The 25090-nt window shown below is 44.4% G+C and overlaps 1 protein-coding gene across 1 annotated transcript in view; it reads right to left on the bottom strand.

Moving 5' to 3' along the window:
* The window catches only part of LOC147116682 (uncharacterized), a 207506-nt gene that overhangs the window by 143426 nt on the left and 38990 nt on the right, over positions 1 to 25090 (bottom strand). Inside the window, exons 2-5 of the mRNA XM_085991793.1 lie at positions 14404 to 14538; positions 11200 to 11324; positions 7744 to 7812; positions 5192 to 5305 (exon numbers count right to left, since the gene is read on the bottom strand). Coding sequence (XP_085847919.1) covers positions 5192 to 5305; positions 7744 to 7812; positions 11200 to 11324; positions 14404 to 14538 — 443 coding nt within the window. The remainder of the gene's footprint in view (positions 1 to 5191; positions 5306 to 7743; positions 7813 to 11199; positions 11325 to 14403; positions 14539 to 25090) is intronic.

Raw genomic sequence — 25090 nt, 5'->3', positions numbered from 1 at the left:
AGTGTAAGAATATTGGAAATAGGGATAAACTGACATAATTTTCTTAATTCTGCCAACCATCATGCTCTGCAGGCTGTGCTGCGTATTTTGATGAGTGTGTGGTTTATTATGCCGAACTTCAAACTGTTAACCTTTGACTAGTGACCAATGTTCCCTTTAATTTTTTGGGGGGTGCGCAGCCCCTTTAAGGGCCTGTGCGGCCCATTCCAAATACCGAGGCATGCAAAGTTTTTTCCATTTGAAAGCCGGTGAGCCGGCTGCGCGGGAGCTCCTGAACGCTACGCGGCCGCACAGCTTAATGGAAACATTGCTAGTGACCGACGCTTGGTGCCTTCACTGTGAGGCAAAACAGTTATGTGATAAGAGAGGTACAAGACACTCAAACAGCCGAACGATAATCCAAAGATGGCGATAAAACCAGGACACTGATGAGATAGCCAGACAAGTGCAGTCAGACTAACTGGCCACCTTAAAAAACAGCCTTGCAGTCTTGTGGGTAGATGAGCAATGTTAAAACAAGCTGACCATCTTGAATTCTTTGAAAAGCAAGTTATTAATCTGTAAGGGATTTGCTAATAACAACCCCACATATGGTATAAGGTTCCTGCTCTGGGGGGGGCGGGGGTAGCGGTGGGGGGGCATAAAAACCTAGCATCTTTTGAGCTCGGGATAGAGGTATCAGTGAAGACCAACCTGCTGTCAGAAGAGCACCTACCAGTCAGAGGACTATACAACGGTTTGAAGAACACCCAACAATCAGAAGACTGCCTAGCAGTCAGAAATCTTGAAACGACTACACTGCCAACTTAATTCCGACCACTGCTGTAGGGAGTTTGCAAAATTCCCCCACCTCGCCTGCTTTCCGAATCAAACAAAGTTGGCCACTTTTTTTAAACGTACAAAAATGGAGTTCTGGGACATGTGACCAGAAAGCTGCTGGAAGTGAGTCATTTTTCTCCCCAGCAACAAGACTGGAGACAGGGCCTGGAATTCCACAGTCCCTATGTGGATTCCAGGCCAGACATGGAATTGAATATGTAATAGCAAGTCGCCAGTAGGCCGGTAAGAACAATGAACCTGGTTGCACTGCAATCAGGGTTAAGCTAGTTAAAACCATCATCAGGCCCATCCTAACAGATCCAATCATATCAGAAACCGTTTTAGAGGACTAGGCACCAGAGACACCATTGTGTGACTGAAACCAAAAACAATGAGGGCCGGTGATAAGGCCGTTAGTGGGAAATCGGACGTTTTGCAGCCATTTACAGTTAACGAAGTAACCTGGGACACCTCTCGATCTGGAGGAGGCAAGGCAGATCGAGAGAGTATAACTGTTTTTAGTAAGCAGACAGAAAGGGCTGTTCGAGACACTTTGACTTGGAACACACTTCGGGAGAGACAGCTTCTACACTTCACTTCGATTTCATCCTGGGGCTTCGCTGCAAAAGGGAAACTTCGAGGACTCTACTGGGAGAAGTAGTCTCCAAGACGGGGAAGGCTATGCGCAGCAGGCCCATGCTTTGGTAAGCAGGCGAAGCTCCTGGTCCGTACTGCCTCCCGATTTAAACCTGACTGTTCCCCCTCCCCCCGCCCCCCCCCCCCCGTGCCCACCACCTCAGGCAGGGATTCAGAGTGGAACCAGGAAGACACGGGACGGAGTGCACCATCCCGGTACGGACCGGAGCCCAGAGCGGGCCTCGCTAAACGGCGCAGCCCGACCCAGGAGGGAAGCCTTTTCGCCCAGCCAAGGAGGAAGATCCACTACTTGACTGACAGGAGAGTGTGTGGCCAGTGCACACTGAACTTTACCAGGCCAGACCAACTAAAGCTGCAGTCCCAGGACAACCTAAAGGCCTTTGTTCCAATGCGTTGGGTGAGCATGAGAGTCTGACCCCCCTTTAGTTCGACCTAGGTTAGGGATAGTGTAGGAGGTCGGGATAAGGCTAAGGGGAGTGTTAATGTGTGATACCCCTCGATGTGTCGTACTCCTTCCCGCACTCGCGTACCCTTTGTTTTGAATATATAATATTCCTTTTTTATTTCTCTTTTTAAAGTGTATAGAGCTGTAGCCTTGGTTTAGTATCATTGAACCAATTAATTTCTCTGCTTGCTTGTTTTGTTTTATTTTTCTCTCAATAAAACCGTTATTATTTGAACCTTTCACCTGCTTGTCTGTCTCGAGCTTGTTATTCTGCGCATCAGCTGCCTGGTAGGATCCCAGTGTCAGAACTGAGTGGGAGTGTGGGGACGCCTCGAAAACGTCCACTGGGTCAGGCCCGGGCCAAACCGACCACCCAACCAACAACCCCTACACTGCCCAGAGACCAGACGGGGTATATTGTTTTAATCTCTAATATCGCTGCATGAGCCGAATGTTGTTTTGATCTCTGCATTATTACAACTGTCTTCAAATTTTTGATACTTTTGCATGTTTGATTTGAATAATAATAAATGAGCTATTGATTACCATTTGGCGTCACGTCCGAATCTGTTACAAAAGAAGAAACTTTGGTTCTACCTACTGTGATGTGTGTGCAAGCAAAACAAAGCGCCTTAGGCCAGAAGATGTTCAAAGATCATTAGTGGCAGAAATGGCCCAGATTAGACATCCTAGACCTACCTAGGATCTAGAAGCTTCAAAATGATAACAGTTTGGAAGAAGTTTGGACCGGGGGAAAAACACTAGTGGACTGAATCACTGAAAGAATACTTAGACAGATCTGCAAGTAGAATGAGAAATGATCAATTGACAAAGACAACAGCCCCAATTTTAACACCCCACGCCCAATGAGAATGGTGCATGTCAGGGGTAAAGTAGTGGCAGACTAGTTGCCTCACCATTCGCACAGCTCTCCCGCCCGCTGCAAATTTAGGTCCTGGCTTCTGGGAGGTCCGTGAGGCGCTCGACGCAAGCAGGCGTGAGCCTCAAAGATGGAAAAGTCGGGGTCCTATGATGCATATAGGACCTACCTCTTCGATCATGTTTTGGCCACCTCCTCTACTCTGGTCTGACCACCAATGTGAAGCACCTTGGGATGTTTTGTTATATTAAAGACGATATATAAATGTAAGTCGGTGTTGGACAGAGATCATCAGGCGGTCAACACCATCTGCAAGGCAGTTGTTACCTTTCTTAGAAATTGAGCAACCTGCATAAAGAAATGCAGAACAATAACATCCCTGTGATATTGGCAGTAACTGTTTAAATAACATTGTTCTAGCCAATGGCACTCAGGGCCAGAGTGAAAGTATGAGCCTTTTATTTATTCATAACTGCTTAAATATAAAGTATCAATTTAAGCACAGTAAGCAGAATTGCAGTCTGCAGCTGTCAGCAACAATGTTAAATTTCTTTCAGACCTAGTGCTGAGAAAACAAAGGAAAAAGCGCAAAAGAAAATCTTAAACTGGAACTGAGTACATTCTTTTCCTGCGTGCTCTCAGATAAAACTAATACTTCGGGTCTCCACGGGTGAGTACGCACGGGGTACTCACCTGTAAGCCCAATGGAAGTGCCAGTTTCCTGCATGCACTGCACATGCGCGGGAAACCAGAACTTCCATTCCCCTGAACGAAGGGGTTCAGAGGTCGAACACGTGCGCGGGAGAGGCTGCGCGTGCGCATCGAACTTACGTGTTATATTTGCAGGTTTTCCCGGGAGGGTAAGTCTCCAGAAGTTACACATTTAAAAAGCAGTCACAAGGCCTGCTTAAGTGATGAATTAATTAAAATTAAAACATTTTTTCCACAGGTTTATTATTTTTAAATACTTTAAAGCAAGGTAAGTTTATTTTTAGCCCTGTTAGAAAATAAAATTATTATTTTTTTAAATTTAAATTATTGTTTAAAATAATTTTTAAAATGTGATGTTTTTTAAAAATTTATTTGAAGATTTAGTGATGTTTTGGGGCCCGTAGTATTTATAAGTTTTGACAGCTCTTCCTGTCAAACTTATGAATGGAGCATTCCCTGTTCCAATTGGCTCTCCATGGCCCATGTGATCCCAGGGGACGCTTCGAACTAACTGCGCCCCTGGGATACGCAAGCACTGCGCGCCGGCAGCTGGAGCAGGCCCAGAATCGGAATCCCACGGGGGCCCACAGCACAACTGCCGGTGCGCTAGGTAAGTGCAGGTCGGGGGCTTGCACCCGCAGGAAGCCCCCGATCCAAATTTCTGGGCCATTGTCTGTCCAAGACTTGAATACTGCTCCCATGTCTGTCAGGGTCCCCCTCGTACTTGTGTCACACTCCTGGATAACGTACAAGCAATAGTTCATTGTATGACAGGCAACTGCTTCTCTCTTCCCCGTCACATTCTTTCTCATGTCTCTCCATCTTATTGACATCACGATGGTCAGTGCTGCTCTGAACCCTCGTCCATGCCTTTGTCGCCTCTAGACTTGACCATTCCAAAGCTCTCCTGGCCGGACTCCCAACTTCCACCCTCCATAAATGTGAGGTAATCCAAAACTCTGCTGCCCGTAACTCCTAACTCGCACCAGTTCCCGTTCACTCATCACCCGCCGTGCTCGCTGACCTACATCGGCTCCCTGGCAACGCCTCAATTTAAAAATTCTCATCCTTGTTTTCAAATCCCTCCATGGCCTCGCCCCTCCCTATCTCTGTAGTCTCCTCCAGCCCTACAACCCCTCCAAGATCTCTGCGCTCCTCCAACTCTGACCGTGCCTTCAGCTGCCTAGGCCCTATGCTCTGTAATTCTCTCCCTAAACCACGCTGCCTCTTTACCTCGCTCTCCTCCTTTAAGACTCTCCTTAAAACCTATCTCTTTGGCCAAGCTTTTGGTCATCTATCCTATGTTTATCGGTGTCAAATTTTGGTGATAATGCTCCTGTGAAGAGCCTTGGGACATTTTACTATGTTAAAGGCGCTATATCAAGAACCCTAGGTTTCAGGAAATGACAGCATTCACTCAGTCTCCGAACACTGATTGTATATTATACAGCACTGGGTGATGGGTCGCAGATGTAGTTTGTGAAGCTCCCTTTCCCAATCATCCACTGAATAGTTGAACGTTTTCCTAGATCTAATTGTACACTCTAGAATCGTGGTAGAAATTCTGGTTAGTGCGTTGCTATTTATCATATCGCCACAGGTTCTTGTATACTTTACAAGGAGCTGGGCTAATTTATGCATGTAAAAATGTTCCTAAATGGGAAACCAGCTCTACTCACTTTTGCAGGTTTTCAAAGAACTTTTTACTCCACTTCTCCTTGGCAATGCCCTGAGCAATAGCACTGGGGTGAATATCGGTGTCAAAGTCAAACACAGTGGAAAAGGCTGTCCAGCTAATGGGGGAAAAAGGAAAGAATAATTTGGTCAATTACATAAGAGTGAATTAAATGTTTGATTTTGTGGGTTCATGGATTTCTACAGCTTCTATAAATAATTGTACACACATCTTTCGATAGCTTGTTTCAGTTGTAGCACTCTTGCCCCTAAGTGAGAAGCTTTGGGCTCAAGCCACCAGCACCCCACCCCCCACCCCTCCTCCCCCACCCCACCCCCTTCCAGGACTTGAGCACATAGTCTATGCTGATACTCCAGTCTGGTACTGAGGGAATGGTGTTTTTTTGGAGATGTCCGTCATTCAGATCAGGCCTTAAACCAAGGTCCCACCTGCCTGTTCCAGTAGTTCACGTGGACACTAAAGATCCCCTGGCATTAGCTTCTCTTGGTTCTGACCAACATTCCTCCCAGTCAACAACCCAAAAAACTAGGTATTCCTCTCATGGGGCTTGTGGGATCTTGCTATGTGCCAAATGGCTGGTATTTCTAAAAGATATGATAAATGCAAGTCTTTCTTTCGACAGAATTTAACAGGGAGAGGAAATTAGACATAAAATATTTGCTGATAATGCGCCTTAATTCCAATCAGAGGATTTTGCAGGTCATTATGAGAACATTATAGGGCATTTCTCACAAATAACACTGAGGTTTGTTTAACTTTATTGCTTTGTTGTGTTCAGGAAGGGTCAAGTACCATCAGCCAACACTCTATGAAAAATTTCAATTGGCAGCTTTTCCATATGCAAAATCCTAGAGGAACCTTCAGGGGTAACCCTCAAAGGCAATGGTTGGGATCAAGATTATTGTGAAACCTGGGGCCAATACTTCAAAATGATTTATGAAATGCGAGATTTTAAATGCTGTGTTTTTTTCCCTTGTCTTATGCAACCAATTCCCAGTTCAGAAGCCATTCCCTTCCTTGGCTGTTAGAATGGGTTGGCATTGTTCCAGAATCCCTGAGAGGCCAACAGAGTGCCTCGCATGCTGTAATAATTGGCACTTTGTCTGCAACAGCTGTTTCAATGATTTGGTATGAAGGAGATAAGCAATCCACAACACAGTTTACTGTGGTCCATGCAGAAAGTGCTTGCGAATGGGCTAAATCCCACCTTGGAAATCTCAATTGCTGCCGCAGAGTTGGGCAAATTGCCCACCAACTGCCAGCAATTACGGACAAAAATTTTACACAGTTCCTGTTTGCATCAGCATAAGGGGATACCTCAAAAGATCCGAAGCATTGTTCGGCATGTATTTAGCTTATTTAGCTCACATAAAAGTGAAATTGGAACATTCCAACAGATGGAAGCACCTGAGCTCCGTTTGAATAATTTAGTCGTGTGCGTCGTAGAATTGTGAAGACCTTTTTTGTTCGTTTGTTTTGTCTCCACATTTTATTAAAACCTGATGTTGAAGCTTGGTGCTGTCATTTCGCCAGTTCTATTGTGTGGGGCAATCTGAATTCAACCAATACTAAATCCCAAATAAAGAACAAAATGTTAAACTTAACTTTATATTTATAGCTTATTTCCTGACATTAAAGTTTTTAAAGTCACCGTACGGTGCTGTTGTCATTGACTGTGCCCGTTCTATGAGTGAATTTAGTGGGTCAGATGCAAGTCTGCACCCTCCTTTCTCCTACAATCCTGATGCTGGTCCCCACATATCTGTCAAGAGGAAACTCGGCGCTTCCACTGATTGGAGCACGAGACCCACGTGATACCAGGTACGCTTCAGCACACGCTGTGCCCCGGGATCCGTGGGCCATTACGCTGCCCTCGAGTACACAGCGTCAAACAGCAAGTTCGCGAAGGAGGGTCCCCATCAGGTAAGTGCGTATTCTATTCAGATGCCGGCGGTGTACTCCATAGGTACCGCCAACGACGGCAAAATCCGCCCCTTTGTTTTTCTCTCGTCAACTTTTTTTCTGCCAGCTCTTGTCCCTTCCACTCTAAAAGGTGTTAGCTCCTTTCTGGGGATTGGTTACATGAGCAGCAACCCGCCTTCCCAAAGAGGGATTGTCATATGTGAACCTTGCTGGTGAATGTTGGCAGTCTTTGTTGTGCAGTGTGGTGGGACATCACAGCTGCTCTTTCTCAAAAGTTCCCCACAAGCATCTCCATTCAGAATCGTTGGTTAGCCACCAGCAGCAGGATTGCAGGCCTTTCTGTCCCTAACCCAAGGCAGTTGTAGCATTTACACCACTGGCCTGGTTGTGATTAGTTAACTCAGCACACGCCCCAAATCAAATCTGGGTCCTTCTGGATCAAAAGTTCTCAGTTACTCACTGCATAAATTCACTGAGATTGGAAGAAACCCTTTGCAGAATTTTCACAGGGTTCAGGCCCTGTGCAATGAAGGTGCTGCACATTTGTAAGTCGTTTCACAAATGTCAAACATGTTCTTTAAACCTACTTTTCTTTTAAATTACTCAACTTACATAAAAGTAAGCTTGACATGCAGAAGTTCTCCTTCCTCTTCAGTCCATTTATCTCTGTATGGTCCCTTTCTATAGAACAAAATATAAAATAAGGCAAGTAGAATTATAGCAATCAGATTACAGAGTTCTTGTGATTTATAATTGTTTCACAAGTGTCTCTGGTGGAGAGACTACAATGTGATGTACTGTCAATGAGGGACAAATGGAGAAGAAAAAAAGTTGCAATGTCAGAGACACTTCATTGCAAACCATTCACGTCTGCTCTCTCATACTCTAATGGCTATGTTACTGGACTAATATTTTGGCAACATGAGTTCAAATCCCACCTGGGGCAGCTCTGGGGAATTTAAATTCTATTAAATAAATCTGGAATTTAAAAAAAAGCTAGTATCAGTAATGTTGCCCATAAAACTATCAGATTGTTGTAAAACCCCATCTGGTTCACTAATGTCCTTTAGGGAAGGAAATCTGCCGTCCTTACCCGGTCTGGCCTATATGTGACTCCAGACCCACAGCAGTGTGGTTGACTCTTAACTGCCCTCTGAAATGGCCTAGCAAGCCACTCAGTTGTTCAAGGGCAATTAGGGATGGGCAATAAATGCTGGCCTTGCCGAACGAATAAAAAAAATACACACACAAACACAAATTGGATTTCCATTCTTCCAAAGAATCTGCTAGTGGTGTACATAGGTTAGGAATTGAGAAAACAATGCAAGTTTTTATTTGGAAAAAGGTACACCAATTACACAGTGAAAGTGCATGCACTACGTGCCACATATTGAAAGATCAGGGTTGTATGTGTTCTATATAAATACCTTGCTCATTCAGATACCACAATGCTGGAAATAGAAGTTAATTACGCTGAGCTCTCAGAGGAATTTCCCCTATCTGAGAAAGCAAAAGGTTTCCACATCCAATAACGCATTACACCACTGGCCTAAATCAAAATAGTGTTTTTTTTACCCTGAGAACTATACTGTGAATCAATAAGGGGGGGTGGGGACATGTTATTACAACAACAACTTGCAGTTATATAGCTCCTTTAACATAGTAAAACGGCCCAAGGCGCGTCACAGGAGTGTTATCAAATAAGATTTGACCCCGAGCCACATGAAGAGATATTAGGATAGGTGAGCAAAAGCTTGGTCAAAACGGTAGGTTTTAAGGAGTGTCTTAAATGAGGATAGCATAGTAGAGAGGCTTAGGGAGGGAATTCCAGAGCCTAAGGTCCAGGCAGCTGAAGACACGGCCACTAATGGTGGAGCAATTAAAATCAGGGATGCGCAAGAGGCCAGATTTGGAGGAGCGCACAGATCTCGGAGGGTTGCAGGGCTGGAGGGAGGAGGTTACAGAGATAGGTCGGGGCGCTGACACTGGTTATCAGACTGTGAGAATAACTTAGTATGTTAGCTATATGAAGGTGGTTGGCTCTACTTTTGTTGGAAGTCTATACAAGCTTTAAAAATAACCATTTCAAGCAATTTTTAACCTGACAGGTTTTTTTTTTAGTTAATCCTAAAAACACTGCAATTCCCATTCTGAAGAAAACACTCTTTCCAATTTAGATTATGGGAGCCAAATTGAGCCATTTTTATAGGCGATATGCGGCCAAGTAAGGCTTGAGAATGGAGTCCGAGATGTGCGAGCACACTTCCGACCGAAGTGCGCAGAACGCCATCTTGGTATAGGGGCTTGTGCGCGCATGCCTAACGGCTGCCAGCAGCATGCGAAGCAACGAGATGACGCGAATCATTGTGGCAACACTGATTTGAAGCTACCGCTGCCATTTTCCAACTACACACTGCAGCCAACTGTCTTAACCTTGTATGACTGAACACATCATTAAACAGAATGAAAGACCCCCCTCCCCCCAACCACCAGCACTATTTAAAGAGATCAAAAGAGATCATGAAGTACTTGCAGGTTAGTTGCTGGATTATTTCTTCTGGCTGCTGGTGCAATTGTATACATTTTTGTAGGTTTCCTATACTTGATTCTCTCGCAGGTCAGCCATTCTTCACTATATTACAGCACGGATTCAGTTCACAAGGGACTCCCATCACTGCCTGCAGCCACAATGGGCTCCCTTTAAGAGCTGCAGGCTGCCTTTAAGTAGTGCTAGTTGACGTAAGAAAACTACTAGGCACTTGGTCTAAGCATTAAACAAAGCTTTAATCAACTGTTTTACAACATGGAGATCTAGCTGTGTCCTTCACTAGTTCCTGTTAAGAATGTCCTGCGCAAGCTGGGCCCGTGCCCGAGTATTTATACTCTCCCTGGACAGCGCCACCCGCAGGCCGCTCAGTATTAATTCATAAATCTTTCTTTCATGAATGACTGATTCATGTCACTAGTCACCTACGATATTGGGTCCCCTGCTGATGCATGCAACCAATGAACAGCGCAGGTAGGGCTGGCTCTACGCAGCAATCATGTAAGCCAGCAGGCAGCATGAATTCAACATGCTGCCTGCAACGCAATGAACGGGCGCAGGTTAACCATGTACCGCCATCCCCATGTCCGTTTTCGGGAGTTATCCAATTTAACTCCCTATGAGTCTTACAGGCATTTGGGATTTGAAGACTTCAGTCACACCCAAATGAAATCAAACATTTCTTTTGGAAAGCACATTTATTTATTCCAATGACTGCATTCTGTAATGCAGAGCAATCATAGAAACCCTTTGTAGTGCTAATCATAGCATACCACATCACTTGAAAGGATAGCATGCCAAGTGATCCAGATGATTTTGGGTATCAGGAATCTTAATGCGTAGGAAGTACTAAGGAAGTTGAGGTTGTTTACTTTGAAAAGGAAGACAGGAGACTTTAAACTGACCTACTTGTTCGTGAAACAGACTGACACAAAGCTGAACCAGGCGAATTGCTCACTGTAGTGAATGGTTTAAATATTAAAAACGAGGGGGTTTAAATATTAAAAACGAGGGAATTAAGAGTCAGAAGGCAAATTAGGCAGAATATTTGGCACCAATTAAAATAGACTTGTGAACTAAGCCAGGAAAAGTTGGATTTAAGAGGCAATTAAATGCATTTCTAGCATTGAAATTAAGGGGAAAGATGTGTTTGGCCTTACAGCAATTTCCATTGCCTAAAAATTATTATGGGTAGATTTTACAAATTAGTACACCCAGAAAAAGAATTTAAATGGACAGAAAAATCACATGGGTGTGCTCATTCTTGACATGCACTCTCCTCATGCAAAGCTCTGTAACAGGAGCACGCACTACTTCGTAATAATGTAATCAATTGAGTACAGGGTATGTATCTTTCTCATGTATGATAACTATGTTTCACTGTACAACCTTGCAATGAACTATATGTTAAAGGGCATTGTATACTGCTGTTGAAGTAAGGAGCAATTGCTTTCATGATATAAGTAGTATCACACCCTGATATGCAATGTCAAGTCTTCATCAGTTACATCTTTATTACTGACCTCAGAAGCCCACTGAAGAAAATTCGCCATCGCTGATGTGGTTCGAGACACTCCAGTTTTAGACCGCCTCCACTCCAGGAGTTCTTACTGTCCACAGAAGTGATTGTATCAGGATGGATGGGATGCTGAAAGAAGCAGTTTTGCCAGAATATTGATGAGAATGCTTAAGCTAACTGCTGGTATATAGGAAAGTGGTTCACTTACCTTCCTGAATGGTTGTAGTCCGCACTTTATAAAAGTGGATACCAAAAAACATAAAATGTATAGGTGCATTATGCTATTTGGACATCATTTAAATAGAAGGCATATTCCTGGGATGCTAGGTGAGTGAATAACAACCCTTCCATTAACTCCACTATCTTTAGATAGTGGACCCTGCACAGTGCAAAGTGGTGGGGGAGAGGAGTGCTGTGAGTGTTGCAATTAGTGAGGCTGTGAGTGGTGCAGTGGTGTTGAGAAAGTATTTCAACCATGTTCTTATCTTGACAACCCCTAATCAAATAATTGAATATTTTCTTGCATTGCACCCAAGTTCTTGGAGCAATGCTCTGGGCACTGATGTTGTGAGCAATTACCTCCCACTGCCTCCTCATCAGATGCCTGGGGAGCTTCCTGCCCCCTTGGGGAAAAAGGATGTCCCTCCTCCTGTCCACTGCCTGTACCAAGTCCTCCACTCCCCTTACCCTTAGATAGTGGACCCACAGCTATGGTGTGTAAACAATGAACACATTTGCTAGAGTTGACAAGAATGACCCATAAATTACTACATGAGTGAATTAGAAAACTGGTGTTTTGAGGACAAAACCTTTGCACAATCACAGAATCACAGAATCACCACAGTGCAGATAGAGGCCATTTCTGCCCATCGAGCCTGCACCGACACATATCCCACCCTATCCCCATAACCCCACGTATTTAATCCCCTAACACTAAGGGTCAATTTATCATAGCCAAATCAACCTAACCTGCACATCATTGGACTGTGGGAGGAAACCCACGCAGACACAGGAAGAATGTGCAAACTCCACACAGACAGTCGCCCAAGGCCAGATTTGAACCTGGGTCCCTGGCGCTGTGAGGCAACAGTGCTAACCACTATGACACCGTACCCTTACGTTGCATAAAATATACAGCACAGGAACAGGCCATTCGGCCCAACTGGTCCATGCTGGTGTTTATGCTCCACGTGAGTCTCCTCCCACGCCTCTCCATCTAACCGCATCAGCATATCCTTCTATTCCTCTCTCCCTCAAGTGTTTAACTAGCTTTCCCTTAAATGTATCTATGCTAGTCGCCTCAACTACTCCTTGTGGTAGCGAGTTCCACATTCTAAGCACTCTCTGTGTAAAGAAGTTACCCAAATATATTTTAACAGTGCAATTACAGCAGTTATATTTTGCCATCCAACATTAGCCTGATTTCTCTCTTTGAAAACTCCAAAGCGTTTGTATTTTTTCTCCCTTTTATTTTTCTATTTAGCTGAATCCCTGCACGCTCATGGAAAACACACAGGAACTTGCAATGCCTTCCTGCCACCCTTTACCTTTGTATGTTTAGACGGACTGCCCTTTTTTAAAACAAAATGTTGCGAGTCTCCTCATTTTCTGCAAACAAGCATTCTAGCCAAGTGGTTCTCAAACTGTGAGGCAAGGCACTCTGGTACGGCATGAGGTGAGGGACAGCAAGTGGTGAGAAAAGGAGGGCAGAAAAATAAAATGAATGTGGATATGAGCCTGAGATTTCTCGACCGTCCACGAAGTATTCAGATTGACGTCCCCATAACTTAACAGAGTTCTAACATTTCCAGCAAGTTTCTCCTATTTCACTGACCTTTCCCCTTCATATCACAATGCAACAACAAAATCAGATTGCAAGCTTTCTGTTTTGCAGACACCCCAGGTAAATTGCATTTTAAAACCCAGTGTGACCTTTTAAAATATAAGCAAGAATCACAGAATCACAGAAACGCCACAGTGCAGATAGAGGCCATTTCGGCCCATCGAGCCTGCACCGATACATATCCCACCCGATCCCCGTAACCCCTACACCAACACATATCCCACCCTATCCCCGTAACCCCACGTATTTAATCCCCCTAACACTAAGGGTCAAATTATGATAGCCAATCAACCTAACCCGCACATCTTTGGATGTGGGAGGAAACCGGAGCACCCGGAGGAAACCCACGCAAACACGGGGAGAATGTGCAAACTCCACACAGACAGTCGTCCAAGGCCGGATGGTGTTGTGAGTTGTGCAGTCACTCTCTGTCATCGGCTTGGAATTAATGGGTGTATATAAACATTGTGGGAGGTTCAATCATAACAATTTCTGTATATAATCCTAACATGTTTAAAATCTTGAATTGATCCTAAGCTTTGGCATGAGTCATATGCAGTGGGAAAATCATAGGAAATTCCTGACTTAATTTTCCTAAATTTAATGCCCATTTAAAGGCTGGATAAAATCTTCCCACTTCTAGCTTTCAGCTGCACTGGAATGAATGACATTTCTAACTACTGCACATGCCAGAAATCTGCTGATGGGTTGCTGGTCAGAAATTTCAAATGTACAAACACCAGCTTTTAAACTTTCTCAAACTGAAAAAGTTGCTGTAACCAGTAAGTGTTTCTTTTCAACTTCTCTTGTTAAATACCATCCAGCACTAGAGTTCCGTACAAAGTCAAATTAAATTGCAGCTTCAGCAAGCTCCTTTATTTTTCCTCTGTCTGCCTTCCCTTAGTTTTATTTTATTGTCTGCCACATCATTTTTAGATATGCCTAACCATATATTTTTGCAAACTCTTCAATATGTGCATTAGATGGTGAGGTTTTTAAAAAAAAAAAATTGTCTGACTCCGAGTTTGTCCTCAGAGCCCAGGCTGATTTTTATCCCCCTCCTGCCTAACTCACAAGTACCGAGGCCCTTGCAATGTCTACTCTGACTGAGATCAGCTAATTCAATACAGATTGGATTTGATCTTAGGTCCTTCTGGTCTGTACAACTCCACTGCATGCTGGCTTTAGCAACTGAGCCATCAGGGTAGTTTCTGCAGCCCTGTTCTTCATGAGATATTTATTTAACTCTTTGTTCGACAAAACAAAGCACAGCTTTCTGTTGTTGTGGAGAGAACAAAATTCTAGAAAAAATACCAAGCTATATTTTTCAACAGTTGCGCATGTCCTAGAACCATCACGATTTACCTCGAAACTTCCAACTCCTTCGACGCGAAGCAACACCCACATTTCACACAAGCCATTTAGCCTTCGGCAAACACGAACAGCAAAGAAGGTTTTATCCGTCTCCGTGAATCCCATAAAATAAACAGAGTCGATAGCCTACAAAAATGGAGAAGCAGATAGGGTTTAATCAGTGATCCTGTTAATAATGTAAATTAGGAACTTCATCAAAACACAGTGGAGCCTGCATAGAGTGAAATGCTCTCATATGCTAATGTGTAACGGCTTAGATAAAATATTGTAAATTTTAGTATTGTAAGATAGGTAATATTTAAAAGAAATGGTGTTCCAACAGGACCTACTGTAAAGTGTCGTCAATAACATGCTTTATATAGATTGGCCAGTTCTGATGGAAATGGTTCTATAAAATCATATGGCCGCCCATGTTCAGAAATCCTTTGGTTTATACTGCACACAGATTTGGAGACACTGAAACAAAACTTTATGCTTCTGGCTGCAGATCGCCCCTGACCTTCTCCAGGGCAATTAGGGATGGGCAATAAATGCTGGCCTTGCCAGCGACGCCCACATCCCAGGAACAAATACAAAAGGTAAAGTTGCAGGTAGAACCTAAAAGCTGCACCCGATGTCATGCACCCTTCACATTTGCTGCTAGCGGCACTCCACCACCAAAAGGCAAATGAGTCAGAACATCTTAGGAGGTGGTGTTCTGCACCTCCAAGGCGAGCTATGCTGTCTCCTTTATATTACAGTACATTCTCCAAAGACAGCATTGTAATAGGAATGGCACATAATATTGTGTTCAGGAGATTACAAGACAAATGGCGGAGCTCCTCAGCTGGCACAGACTCGATGGGCCAAATGGCCTTGTGTGCTGTGCTGGTCTATGATTCTGTGAACACTTGCTGAGAGAAAATCAGCAACTCCCAATTGCTGTTGACAGCATTTCATAAGGTCCACATTCAGAGTTTCAAATCAAAGAATGTGTTGACTGCGATCCTAACCTATGTGTAAACATGTAAAATTAAGGGATTTACCAGTTTATGAGATAGTGTTATGTCAGCTGTAATTAAGTCTAAATTCATGCAAACTGTTATGTTTTCTGACAAATTTTCAGATACACACTTCCAGCAGGCAAGGCTTTGCACCCCAAGCACACAGTTCAAAAATGTTTTCTTGTTATATTTAGATAACAGTGAAGCAGTAAGCCAAATGCTGTGAGCCATAAGTGGACATAAGTGTGTTGCAAAGTACACTAAGGAATGTTCAAACTGTGATGCTTATGCTTGAAGGCTCACTAGGAACATTTGGCAATAGTTGCTTTTATTTTGTCCTTTCAGTTTGGATTCCAGTAGCTCAGCATGTATGAGCTGGCCCATAGCATTTATCAGAAGCCCAGTCTTAAAAGCAGCTAATAGAAGGTTAAACCATATGGCTAATATGCAAATATACCTGAATAAAGTGATATCTTTATGAGCTATATTAGAGCCTGAATAAATGGCTTTGAAAAGGTATATTAAAAATATGCACAGCATTTTATAAGCATCAACAAGGCATGAGGTAGCAATTCAGTGCAATAGTCAAATGGCTTTACGTCAGAAAGGGGTTGGGCAGGACAGGATGAATGGATGAGGAATGTCAGGCACTTATAAAGACAGTTGTTCAACAAAGAAAGCTCGTGGGGTGGGGATAACTAAACCCACAGCAAGAATTGAAATGTGGAGACTTTTTAATCATTTATATTCCAAAGAATATGTAGTTTCATTCAATAACCCTGACTGCAGAAGGTTCTGCCTTTTAATTGGCTTCTATTTTGGAGATTGAGGAAGGGAAGTGTAGCCTGTACAATAATATTTTTTAAAATCAAACAAAATGAACATTTTGCATGGCGGAGACTGCTATCCTTCTGCTGCAAGAGCCAAATTTTCTGAGTACATGTAGCCAGAGGGGAGCTTCGCCCATTGGTGTTGCTTATCAGGACATTGCCAGCCATGCACGGCCAGCAGATGACGCCGCCAATGACGTTCTTCGAGTGGGGTGAGGGAAGGTGATTAGAGTTGAATCAAACAGCAGGCATTGTTGGAGTGTTTTTTGAAAGGTTAATGCAGAACTGAAGTCGCTCCTTTAATGGAGTCCAAGGCCAAGCGTGTGGCACCTCACAGTTTTAAAACATGTCGGCACTGAGCTGAAACTCCTCCTCCACACAGTGTTCAACTCCCAAGTGCGTGATGCAGCAGACACTCACTATTGGCATCGCTCGCCTCAGACCTGAGCTTTAGCGTAAAAGGGCCCAAATATCTATGGTATTTTTCCGGATACAGTTGTTTTTTGCAGCCTGTTGAGCTTCGATGAGTTGACCCAGCACGAGATGATGAGACAGTACATTGATCAACTGATTCTTTTTGAAGGAAAAGAATTAGGCTGAAAATTTTTAAGACTTGTGCAAACAGGCGCAGGAAGCCTGTTGCACAGTGTAAGGGGACCAGAACAGACTTTGTTTTTTAAATAACAGAGTGCTGGAAAGCTTACTATAAAAAAGAACAAGAAATATTGGAAATGTTTCATTTAATTTTAATTTGTAAAATGCCAAAAATGTCAAGTGTATTGCATCACCTATGTTTTCGCTATTTCACCAGGACTTTGGAAACATTTATTGCTTTTGGGTTGTCTCTGAAGCTCTTTCTCAGGTTTTTGTTAAACCAACCGTAATCTGAAAGGGCTTGGCTGTTTTCCTTTGCTCAATCATCATGCAAATAAACAGATTACCATCAATCCATTTAAGAACCCCTTTGTAATGGGTCAGCTTTTAAAGATCCGAGCTCAAATTAGAATCAAAACTGTCTTAAATACGAGTGGAATTAAATGTAATTTAGATGCGAAAATTTAGAACTCTTAAAATTAAGATGGAATTCAAAATATTCGTTTTGTCTTTTGTTGCTGTTATTTTATAAAGCAAGGGTTTCTGTGCAAAAAATGAAAGTAGAGAAAGAAAAGGAGCCCGCCTTCAATATTAATAATCTTCCAGTTATCTTGTGGTTTCATTTCCATTCTTATCCTATATGAGTGAATCCCTCCTCTTGTCACTTTGCACTTAAGGGCTCAGCTCTAGCTTATTGACTAAGAATCAGGAAGTAAAAGGAGCACTGCCCCACGTGATCCCAGGTTTGCATACACACAACGGTGCACTCCTGGTCTACATGTGGGAGAAGTCTGCGCGGAACTCTGCGGCAACAACAGAAAATGCTGGAAAAACTCAGCAGGCCAGGCAACATCCGTGGAGAGAAATTAGAGTCAGCGTTTCAGGTCAAAACCCTTTGTCAAGACTAAAGAGGCACAGGGAATGAAATAGATTAAAAGGCCGGGCTGGGAGAAAGCAAAAGAGAAGAGACATTAAGAGGTATTCAAAACGAGACGAGATGGTGATAGGACTAGTGGAGACAAAAGACGGCTCTAGATTAGGTGTGAAATGTGCTGGCAGAATGGGAGACAGCTGCCATGTGGGAGAGAGAAAAAAAAGGAAAGTTGGGGGCAGTGGTGGAAAGGCCAAAACAAAGGTGTAGATAAAATATATAAATAAAAATGTAATAGGGGCCGAGGTTATGATCTGAAATTGTTGAACATGATAGAGAGTCCGGAAGGCTGTAAAGTGCCTAATCGGAAGATGAGGTGCTGTTCCTCGAGTTTACGTTGAGCTTCCGTGGAACTCTGCAGCGTTTGAAAGGACGTTCTCGCAGGGAGGAGCGCACGAGGTAGGTGCGGAGTTACTCGCAGCGTACTCATTAGCTTTGCCGCCGACTGCAAATTCAGGCCCAAGATTGTTGACCAACAAGCAGCCATGGCTTGTTCAGGAACGTTTAAAGTTTCTGTAAAAAAGGGACTGTCTCGAAACGGAGAGTGAGAAGGGACAATTAGGCCTTTTGCAGCAAACAAAGGCTGTAAAGCAGTTTGGTAGAAATTCCTTTGTTATATATGCAAAGAGTAAGAACAGATTTAGGAAGAGAAAGAAATTGAAAGCCCACAACAAATATCAGAGATTGGATTGAAGACGTAAAGACGTGTGGTATAGATTTATTTTGACTTATTTACACTGTACCACTGTTCAAATGCACAGAGAATTTTTTTTGGAGAAGGTAAAAGCAGCTTTGGAGAATTACAAAGTTAAGAGTTTGAACATTTTCAAAACAATTTTTTTGACTTAGCAGCACATGAAACTGCTCTTGTGGTGGCTGACTCCTCCTCCAAACCCAATGGTTATTTTTTTCCTCAGCAAAGGAGTAATTAACCCCATATGTCACTTTACATTAGAGGAATGTAAAGACATGCTGTATTTGTTTGTTTAAGTATCAGCTTAAAGTGACACCAGTATGCTTACTACTGCAAAAGTACTTGAGATTCTGAGGGGGCTTGACAGGGTCGATGCAGAGAGGATGTTTCCCCTCGTGGGGGAATCTAGAACTCGGGGGCACAGTTTCAGAATAAGGGGTCGCCCATTTAAGGTGGAGATGAGGAGGAATTTCTTCTCTCAGAGGGTCGTGAATCTTTGGAATTCTCTACCCCAGAGAGCTGTGGAGGCTGAGTCATTGAATATATTCAAGGCGGAGATAGACAGACATTTGAGCTACAGGGGAGTCAAGGGTTATGGGGAGCGGGCAGCGAAGTGCAGTTGAGGCCAAGATCAGATCAGCCATGATCTTATTGAATGGCGGAGCAGGCTCGCGGGGCCAAATGGCCTACTCCCGCTCCTGTTTCTTATGTTCTGAACAAGTTCTTGTGGGGTGATCAAGGTGATTGTTAGCGATAATAAAGCATGATTTGTGGACTAGTTCATGAAAGATGTGTACCAAGAACAAATAGAACGTTCAAACTATGTTGAAGAAAGCAGTCGGTGAGTCTAAGTGAGACAGAGATCTTAACATGCCTTGGAATTTGATGGTAATCAGAGGAACTGTGTTTAATAGAGCTGACGTCTTTTGTATTTTAAAGCCATAAAAGGTCACAAAAGAGAGTCTGCGAAACATCTCTATGTTGCCTCAGTGACTGATATGTTAAAACAAACCATTGCGACCGAACCTTTTCAGGGGTGCTGACCACTGATAGGCTTTTCCTTTTCGGTTCATAAATTTGGTTGATATCTGATTAAATTCTAACCTGTATGGAGAGTTGTTTCTTTTTAGAATGAAGGGATGGCGTGGATGTTCCTTGCTGTTATGATGAAGGATACACCAGAGTACCCGAATACTTCTCTTACTAATGACAATTGGCGCTTCAAGATGGGTTGATATTTATCTGGCAGAATGATGCACCCAAAACTTTACATTTTTCATATTTCTGGCAGCGACATGAAGGCGAATAAATTAACATTCATCAATTGTGGCAATTGTTTGAACTGTGGACTCATGTTGAAGGACAAAGATAATATTCCAAAGATAACTAAACTAAATTGGACCAGGATTGAATCAATGAAATGTCCGAGACAAGAAGAATCAAATAATGGATGGATAGTAATTTGCAATTCAGGAATTTTACGACTGTTAAATCTTCCTTTTTTGTATCTTTGCCTTCGACTTTATATAATTGTGTGTATGTAAAATTTATTTATGCACTGCTAAGAGAAATGGTACACGATTTTACTAACAACAACTTGTATTGATATAGCGCCTTTAACATAGTAAACCGTCCCAAGGGGCTTCACAGGAGTATTTTAAGACAAAAAATTTGACACCGATCCACATAAGGATAAATTAGGGCAGGTGACCAAAAGCTTGGTCAAAGAGGTAGGTTTTAAGGAGGAAAGAGAGGTAAAGAGGCGGAGAGGTTTAGGCAGGGAATTCCAGAGCTTAGGGCCTAGGCAACAGAAGGCACAGCCACCAAAGGTTGAGCGATTATAATCAGGGATGCTCAAGAGGGCAGAATTAGAGGAGCACAGATATCACGGGGGGTTGTGGGGCTGGAGGAGGCTACAGAAATAGGGAGGGGCGAGGCCATGGAGGGATCTGAAAAGAAGGATGAGAATTTTGAAATCGAGACGCTGCTTAACCGGGAGCCAATGTAGGTCAGCGCGCACAGGGGTGATGGGCGAACGGGACTTGGTGCGAGTTAGGACACAGGCAGCCTACTAAGTGCAATGTGGGGAGAAAATCAGGTGAACTGGCATAAAAATGTGGGCAAATGATAAATCAAAGGGATTGTTAGAGGAATAAATAGGCAGACAGGGGATGTTATTGCAGAATAACAAACACTATTATGAACAACTGACCTTAAAGGTAGTATGTGTGGAGATTTTTTTTAAACTCAAGATTCAAAAAGGGGTTAATTGGTATTATAAACAATTGGATTTCAAATTTTATATGAGATGAATAAAACCAGATGGGAGTATGGTTTAGCGAGTTACGCTAGGAAGCCTTGCAAGCAAAGTGGCATTGTCTTGTGGCTGTTCCTGTGATAGTGGCAATACTATTGCTACCTGCTGGTGTTGCACTGCTAGAGTATTTAAAGTGGGCTCAGTAGACTTGTTGGAGGATGATGTACACAAGGAATTTGTGGACTATCTGAAGATATGAGTTAGAGGGAATGAGGGAGTCTGGAAAGCCCAGATATCTATTCCTGTTCCAGGAGAAGTGGTGCCTACCTATGCAGCTGTGATGTGCTGTCGAGTTCATCATCAGTATGTGGTTTGACCCTGGATGAAGAATTCCTTAACTGCACTATACAGGTTGCTCGATAGAACTTAAAAAAACAATTAGAGCTCGATTTTGCCAGGCCCGAGGAGGCGAGATTGGAGGCATGTGAGTTGTTAAAATTGAAAAAAATGGCGGGCGGGCCCGATCCCGCCTCCGAGCAATTTCCCCACATGCGAGTTTTCTGACCTTGTTTCCATCCCGCCTCCAAGAGGCGGGACAGGCCCTTAAGGCCCTTAACAACCACTTAATTGCCTCTATAATCCCATTTTGAGAGGCCTTTCCGATTTTAACCCTTTTCCCACGTTCTGCACGCCTCCTCTGAAACACGCCAGTGAATCCTGGCGGCTTCACAAGTAGACTGCTTACTAACAGCTGCAGCTCCACCATTATAAAGGAGTTTTCACCAATCATCATTTGCAGGTGGCAGAACTTTGTTGTCTCATGTCTGGGGGAACTTTTAGCAGGCATACTCATTGTTGTGGAAGTTTGCAGCCTGACACCCATCTCCAGTGTGACCTCCTGGGAAACCCCTCTCCCCACCTTGACTGAGCGCTTCCTCAACTGAGATGATACTTTGCAGATGATACTAAGATGGGAGGGAAAGTAGTGAGTGAGGAGGACATAAAAAACCTGCAAGGGGACATAGACAGGCTAAGTAAGTGGGCAGAGATTTGGCAGATGGAATACAATACTGGAAAGTGTGAGGTTATGCACTTTGGCAGGAAAAATCGTAGAGCAAGTTATTATCTTAATGGCAAGAAACTGGAGAGTACTGAAGTACAAAGGGATCTGGGGGTCCTGGTGCACGAAACTCAAAAGGTTAGTATGCAGGTGCAGCAAGTGATTAAGAAGGCCAATGGAATGTTGGCTTTCATTGCTAGGGGGATAGAATATAAAAATAGGGAGGTATTGCTTCAGTTGTACAAGGTTTTAGTGAGACCGCACCTGGAATACTGCATACAGTTTTGGTGTCCATACTTAAGAAAAGACATACTGGCTCTCGAGTCAGTACAAAGAAGGTTCACTCGGTTAATCCCGGGGATGAGGGGATGGACATATGAGGAGAGGTTGAGTAGATTGGGACTCTACTCATTGGAGTTCAGAAGCATGAGAGGCGATCTTATTGAAACATATAAGATTGTGAAGGGGTTGGATTGGGTGGATGCGGGGAGGATGTTCCTGATGATGGGTGAAACTAGAACTAGGGGGCTTAGTCTTAGAATAAGGGGCTGCTCTTTCAAAACTGAGATGAGGAGGAACTACTTCACTCAGAGGGTGGTAGGTCCATGGAATATGCTGCCCCAAAAAGCTGTAGAAGCTACATCATTACATAAATTTAAAACAGACAGTTTCCTAGAAGTAAAGGGAATTAAGGGTTACGGGGAGCGGGCAGGAATTTGGACATGAGTCTAGGTTCGGATCGGTCATGGCCCTGTGGGTAGCGGAGCGGGCCCAGGGGCCGTGTAGCCTGATCCTGCTCCTATTTCGTGTGTCTAATTCTGTTAGATTCAGGAGATGGTTCTGTGATAGTAGATTGGCGGTTAGGATCAGATCAGCCATGATCTTATTGAATGGCGGAGCAGGCTCGAGGGGCCGATTGGCCTACTCCTGCTCCTATTTCTTATGTTCTTATGTTCTTATATACCAGAGAAATGGGAACTATTTATTTCCTTTCCTCCTGGAAATCAGATTCGGACGAAGACCAGCCGCGGCAGCAGCAGAACCATGAACAACAACAGCACCAACAGCAGCAGCAACAACAGGAGTACCAAGCTGCTGCTCACCCACCTGAAGCTGCACAGGCCAGATGGCACCAGCGCATGGAAGCACGTCGGTGCAGGAGATACCCCCAAAACAGGGTCTACAGACAGAGGATCAGCTACCTCAACATGACTGAGCAGCAGTGCCAAAGGAGGTTCAGACTTTCGCGAGAGGTAGTGGGTGACATCTGCGCAATGCTGCAGCAAAACCTGGAGCCCAGAGGAGCAGGTGGATACCCCTTACCAGTGGCCGTCAAAGTCACCACCGCACTCAACTTTTTTGCTTCAGGCTCATTCCAGGGATCAGCAGCAGACATCAGCGGCGTCTCCTAGGCGGCCGCACACTTGCATCACGCAGGTAACCGATGCCCTTTTTGCCATCGCGCACAATCACATCCATTTCTCCAAGGATCAAGCCAGTGTAACTGCGCGTGCGGTTGGGTTTGACAATCTGGCAGGCTTTCCAAGGGTGCAGGGCTTCGTTGACTGCACACATGTGCCCTAAAGGCACCCCATCACAATCCAGGTATTTCTGTCAACCGCAAGGGATTCCACTCCCTCAACATTCAGCTGGTGTGTGACCAGAAGAAGGAAATTATGCATGTTCGTGCCAGGTACCCTGGCAGTTGCCATGACTCCTTCATCCTGCGCCATTCTAGTGTGCCTCTGCTCTTCAGTCCACCAGACCAACTTTGCAGATGGCTACTTGGAGAGAAGGGCTATCCCCTGAAGACATGGCTAATGACGCCGTTGAGGAGCCCTTCCAACGAAGCAGAGGAGCACTACAACTCCAGCCACATGTCCACCAGATCCATAATCGAGCAAACCATTGGATTGCTGAAGATGCGCTTCAGATGCCTTGATAGATCAGGTGGAGCCCTACAGTACTCAGCAGCCAGGGTCTCCAGAATGGTCGTGGTTTGCTGTGCACTTCACAACATGGCACAGCATCGTGGCTTGCAGATGCCTGAAGAACAAGTGGCTCATCACATAGCCTCCTCAGATGAGGAGGAGAGTGACAACGAACAGCTTGCAGAGGCGCATCAACAAACGGCAGCAGCATGCAAGCACATTGCTGCCCGGGATGCAAGGCACGCACTCATCTTGGCCAGGTTTGCTTAGCCTGCACAATCAAACACTTTTGCCTTGCACCTTATCAGGCCCTCGATACTGGCCAGGAACCTGCAGATTCCTATCACTCTGACCACCATACTGACAATTGCAAGTAATCCTAAGCCCTCAATGTGGAAGCCCCATTAGCGATATGACACACGCCACAACTGCAACAGTTGACATCAGAATTTGTAATGACAATAACCAACTGATGGCTTTTCAACATTAAACATAACATTTCACCCAAGTGATTACTCTTGTGACTACTTGTGCATTTTCTTTCACTTACGCATGCTCCTACGTGGTGCTTCCCCTGTGGCTTCAGCAGATGTGGAGGCCCCTTGCTCACTTTCCTGCTGCTCCTGTCTCAACACATTTGGCGGGCGTCCTCTGGGGTTGTGAACCTGTGAGGGCTCAGCAACAGTCTGCTGCTCCTGCGGCCGTGCAGGGGTTGAGACGCCAATCTCAGTTGGGTGGGGAGTCTGGTGGGGCTCTGACCGAGGGCACTGCAGTGACATGGTCGTGTGAGCGCTTGGAGAGGAGCCCCCACTTCCTTGTTGTATGCCACCAATGTCCCTCTCAAGGGTCAGCCCCACTTCAGAGCTAGCAAGTGGCTTGACAGCACCTTGCTGCAATTCAGGGGGGCCATGAGGACCCGTTTCTGTACTGGAAGTCCTACTCCAGAGGACTTGCCTGAAGGTCTGGTTTGTTTGCTCAAGAGCTGACCATTGCTCCACAAGAGATGTCAGTCTATTCTGAACAAATTCCATGTTTTCCATACCCTGGCGACTAAGCTCCTCCATGGACGTAGCCATCCTCTCCTCTACCATCGCCATCCTCTCCTCTACGGTAGCCAGACTTACCATGGAGGTAGCCATCCTTTCCACAGAGGTTGCCATCCTTTCCGTGGTGATGCCTTCATGCGCCAACGCCTCCACAAAGGCTCTGCTCATGTTAGCGATGGACTCCTCCATTCGCTCCACACTCGCAGCGACCCTGGAGACAAAACCTCCAGAGACTCCTGCACCTCTTCCTGGAGTTCCAGCACCACTCTTCTTCTGGATGGACCCGGAGGCAGAGTTTCGACATGCAGTTGAGCCGAGTTGGCAGTGTCCTGCGCCCTCCGACTAGGACTCT

This window comes from Somniosus microcephalus, chromosome 6 (assembly GCF_052327205.1).
Source record: "Somniosus microcephalus isolate GS21.2 chromosome 6, FLI_Smic_1.0, whole genome shotgun sequence".
Lineage (NCBI taxonomy): Eukaryota > Metazoa > Chordata > Chondrichthyes > Squaliformes > Somniosidae > Somniosus > Somniosus microcephalus.
This window is presented reverse-complemented; position numbering and strand designations above follow the sequence as displayed.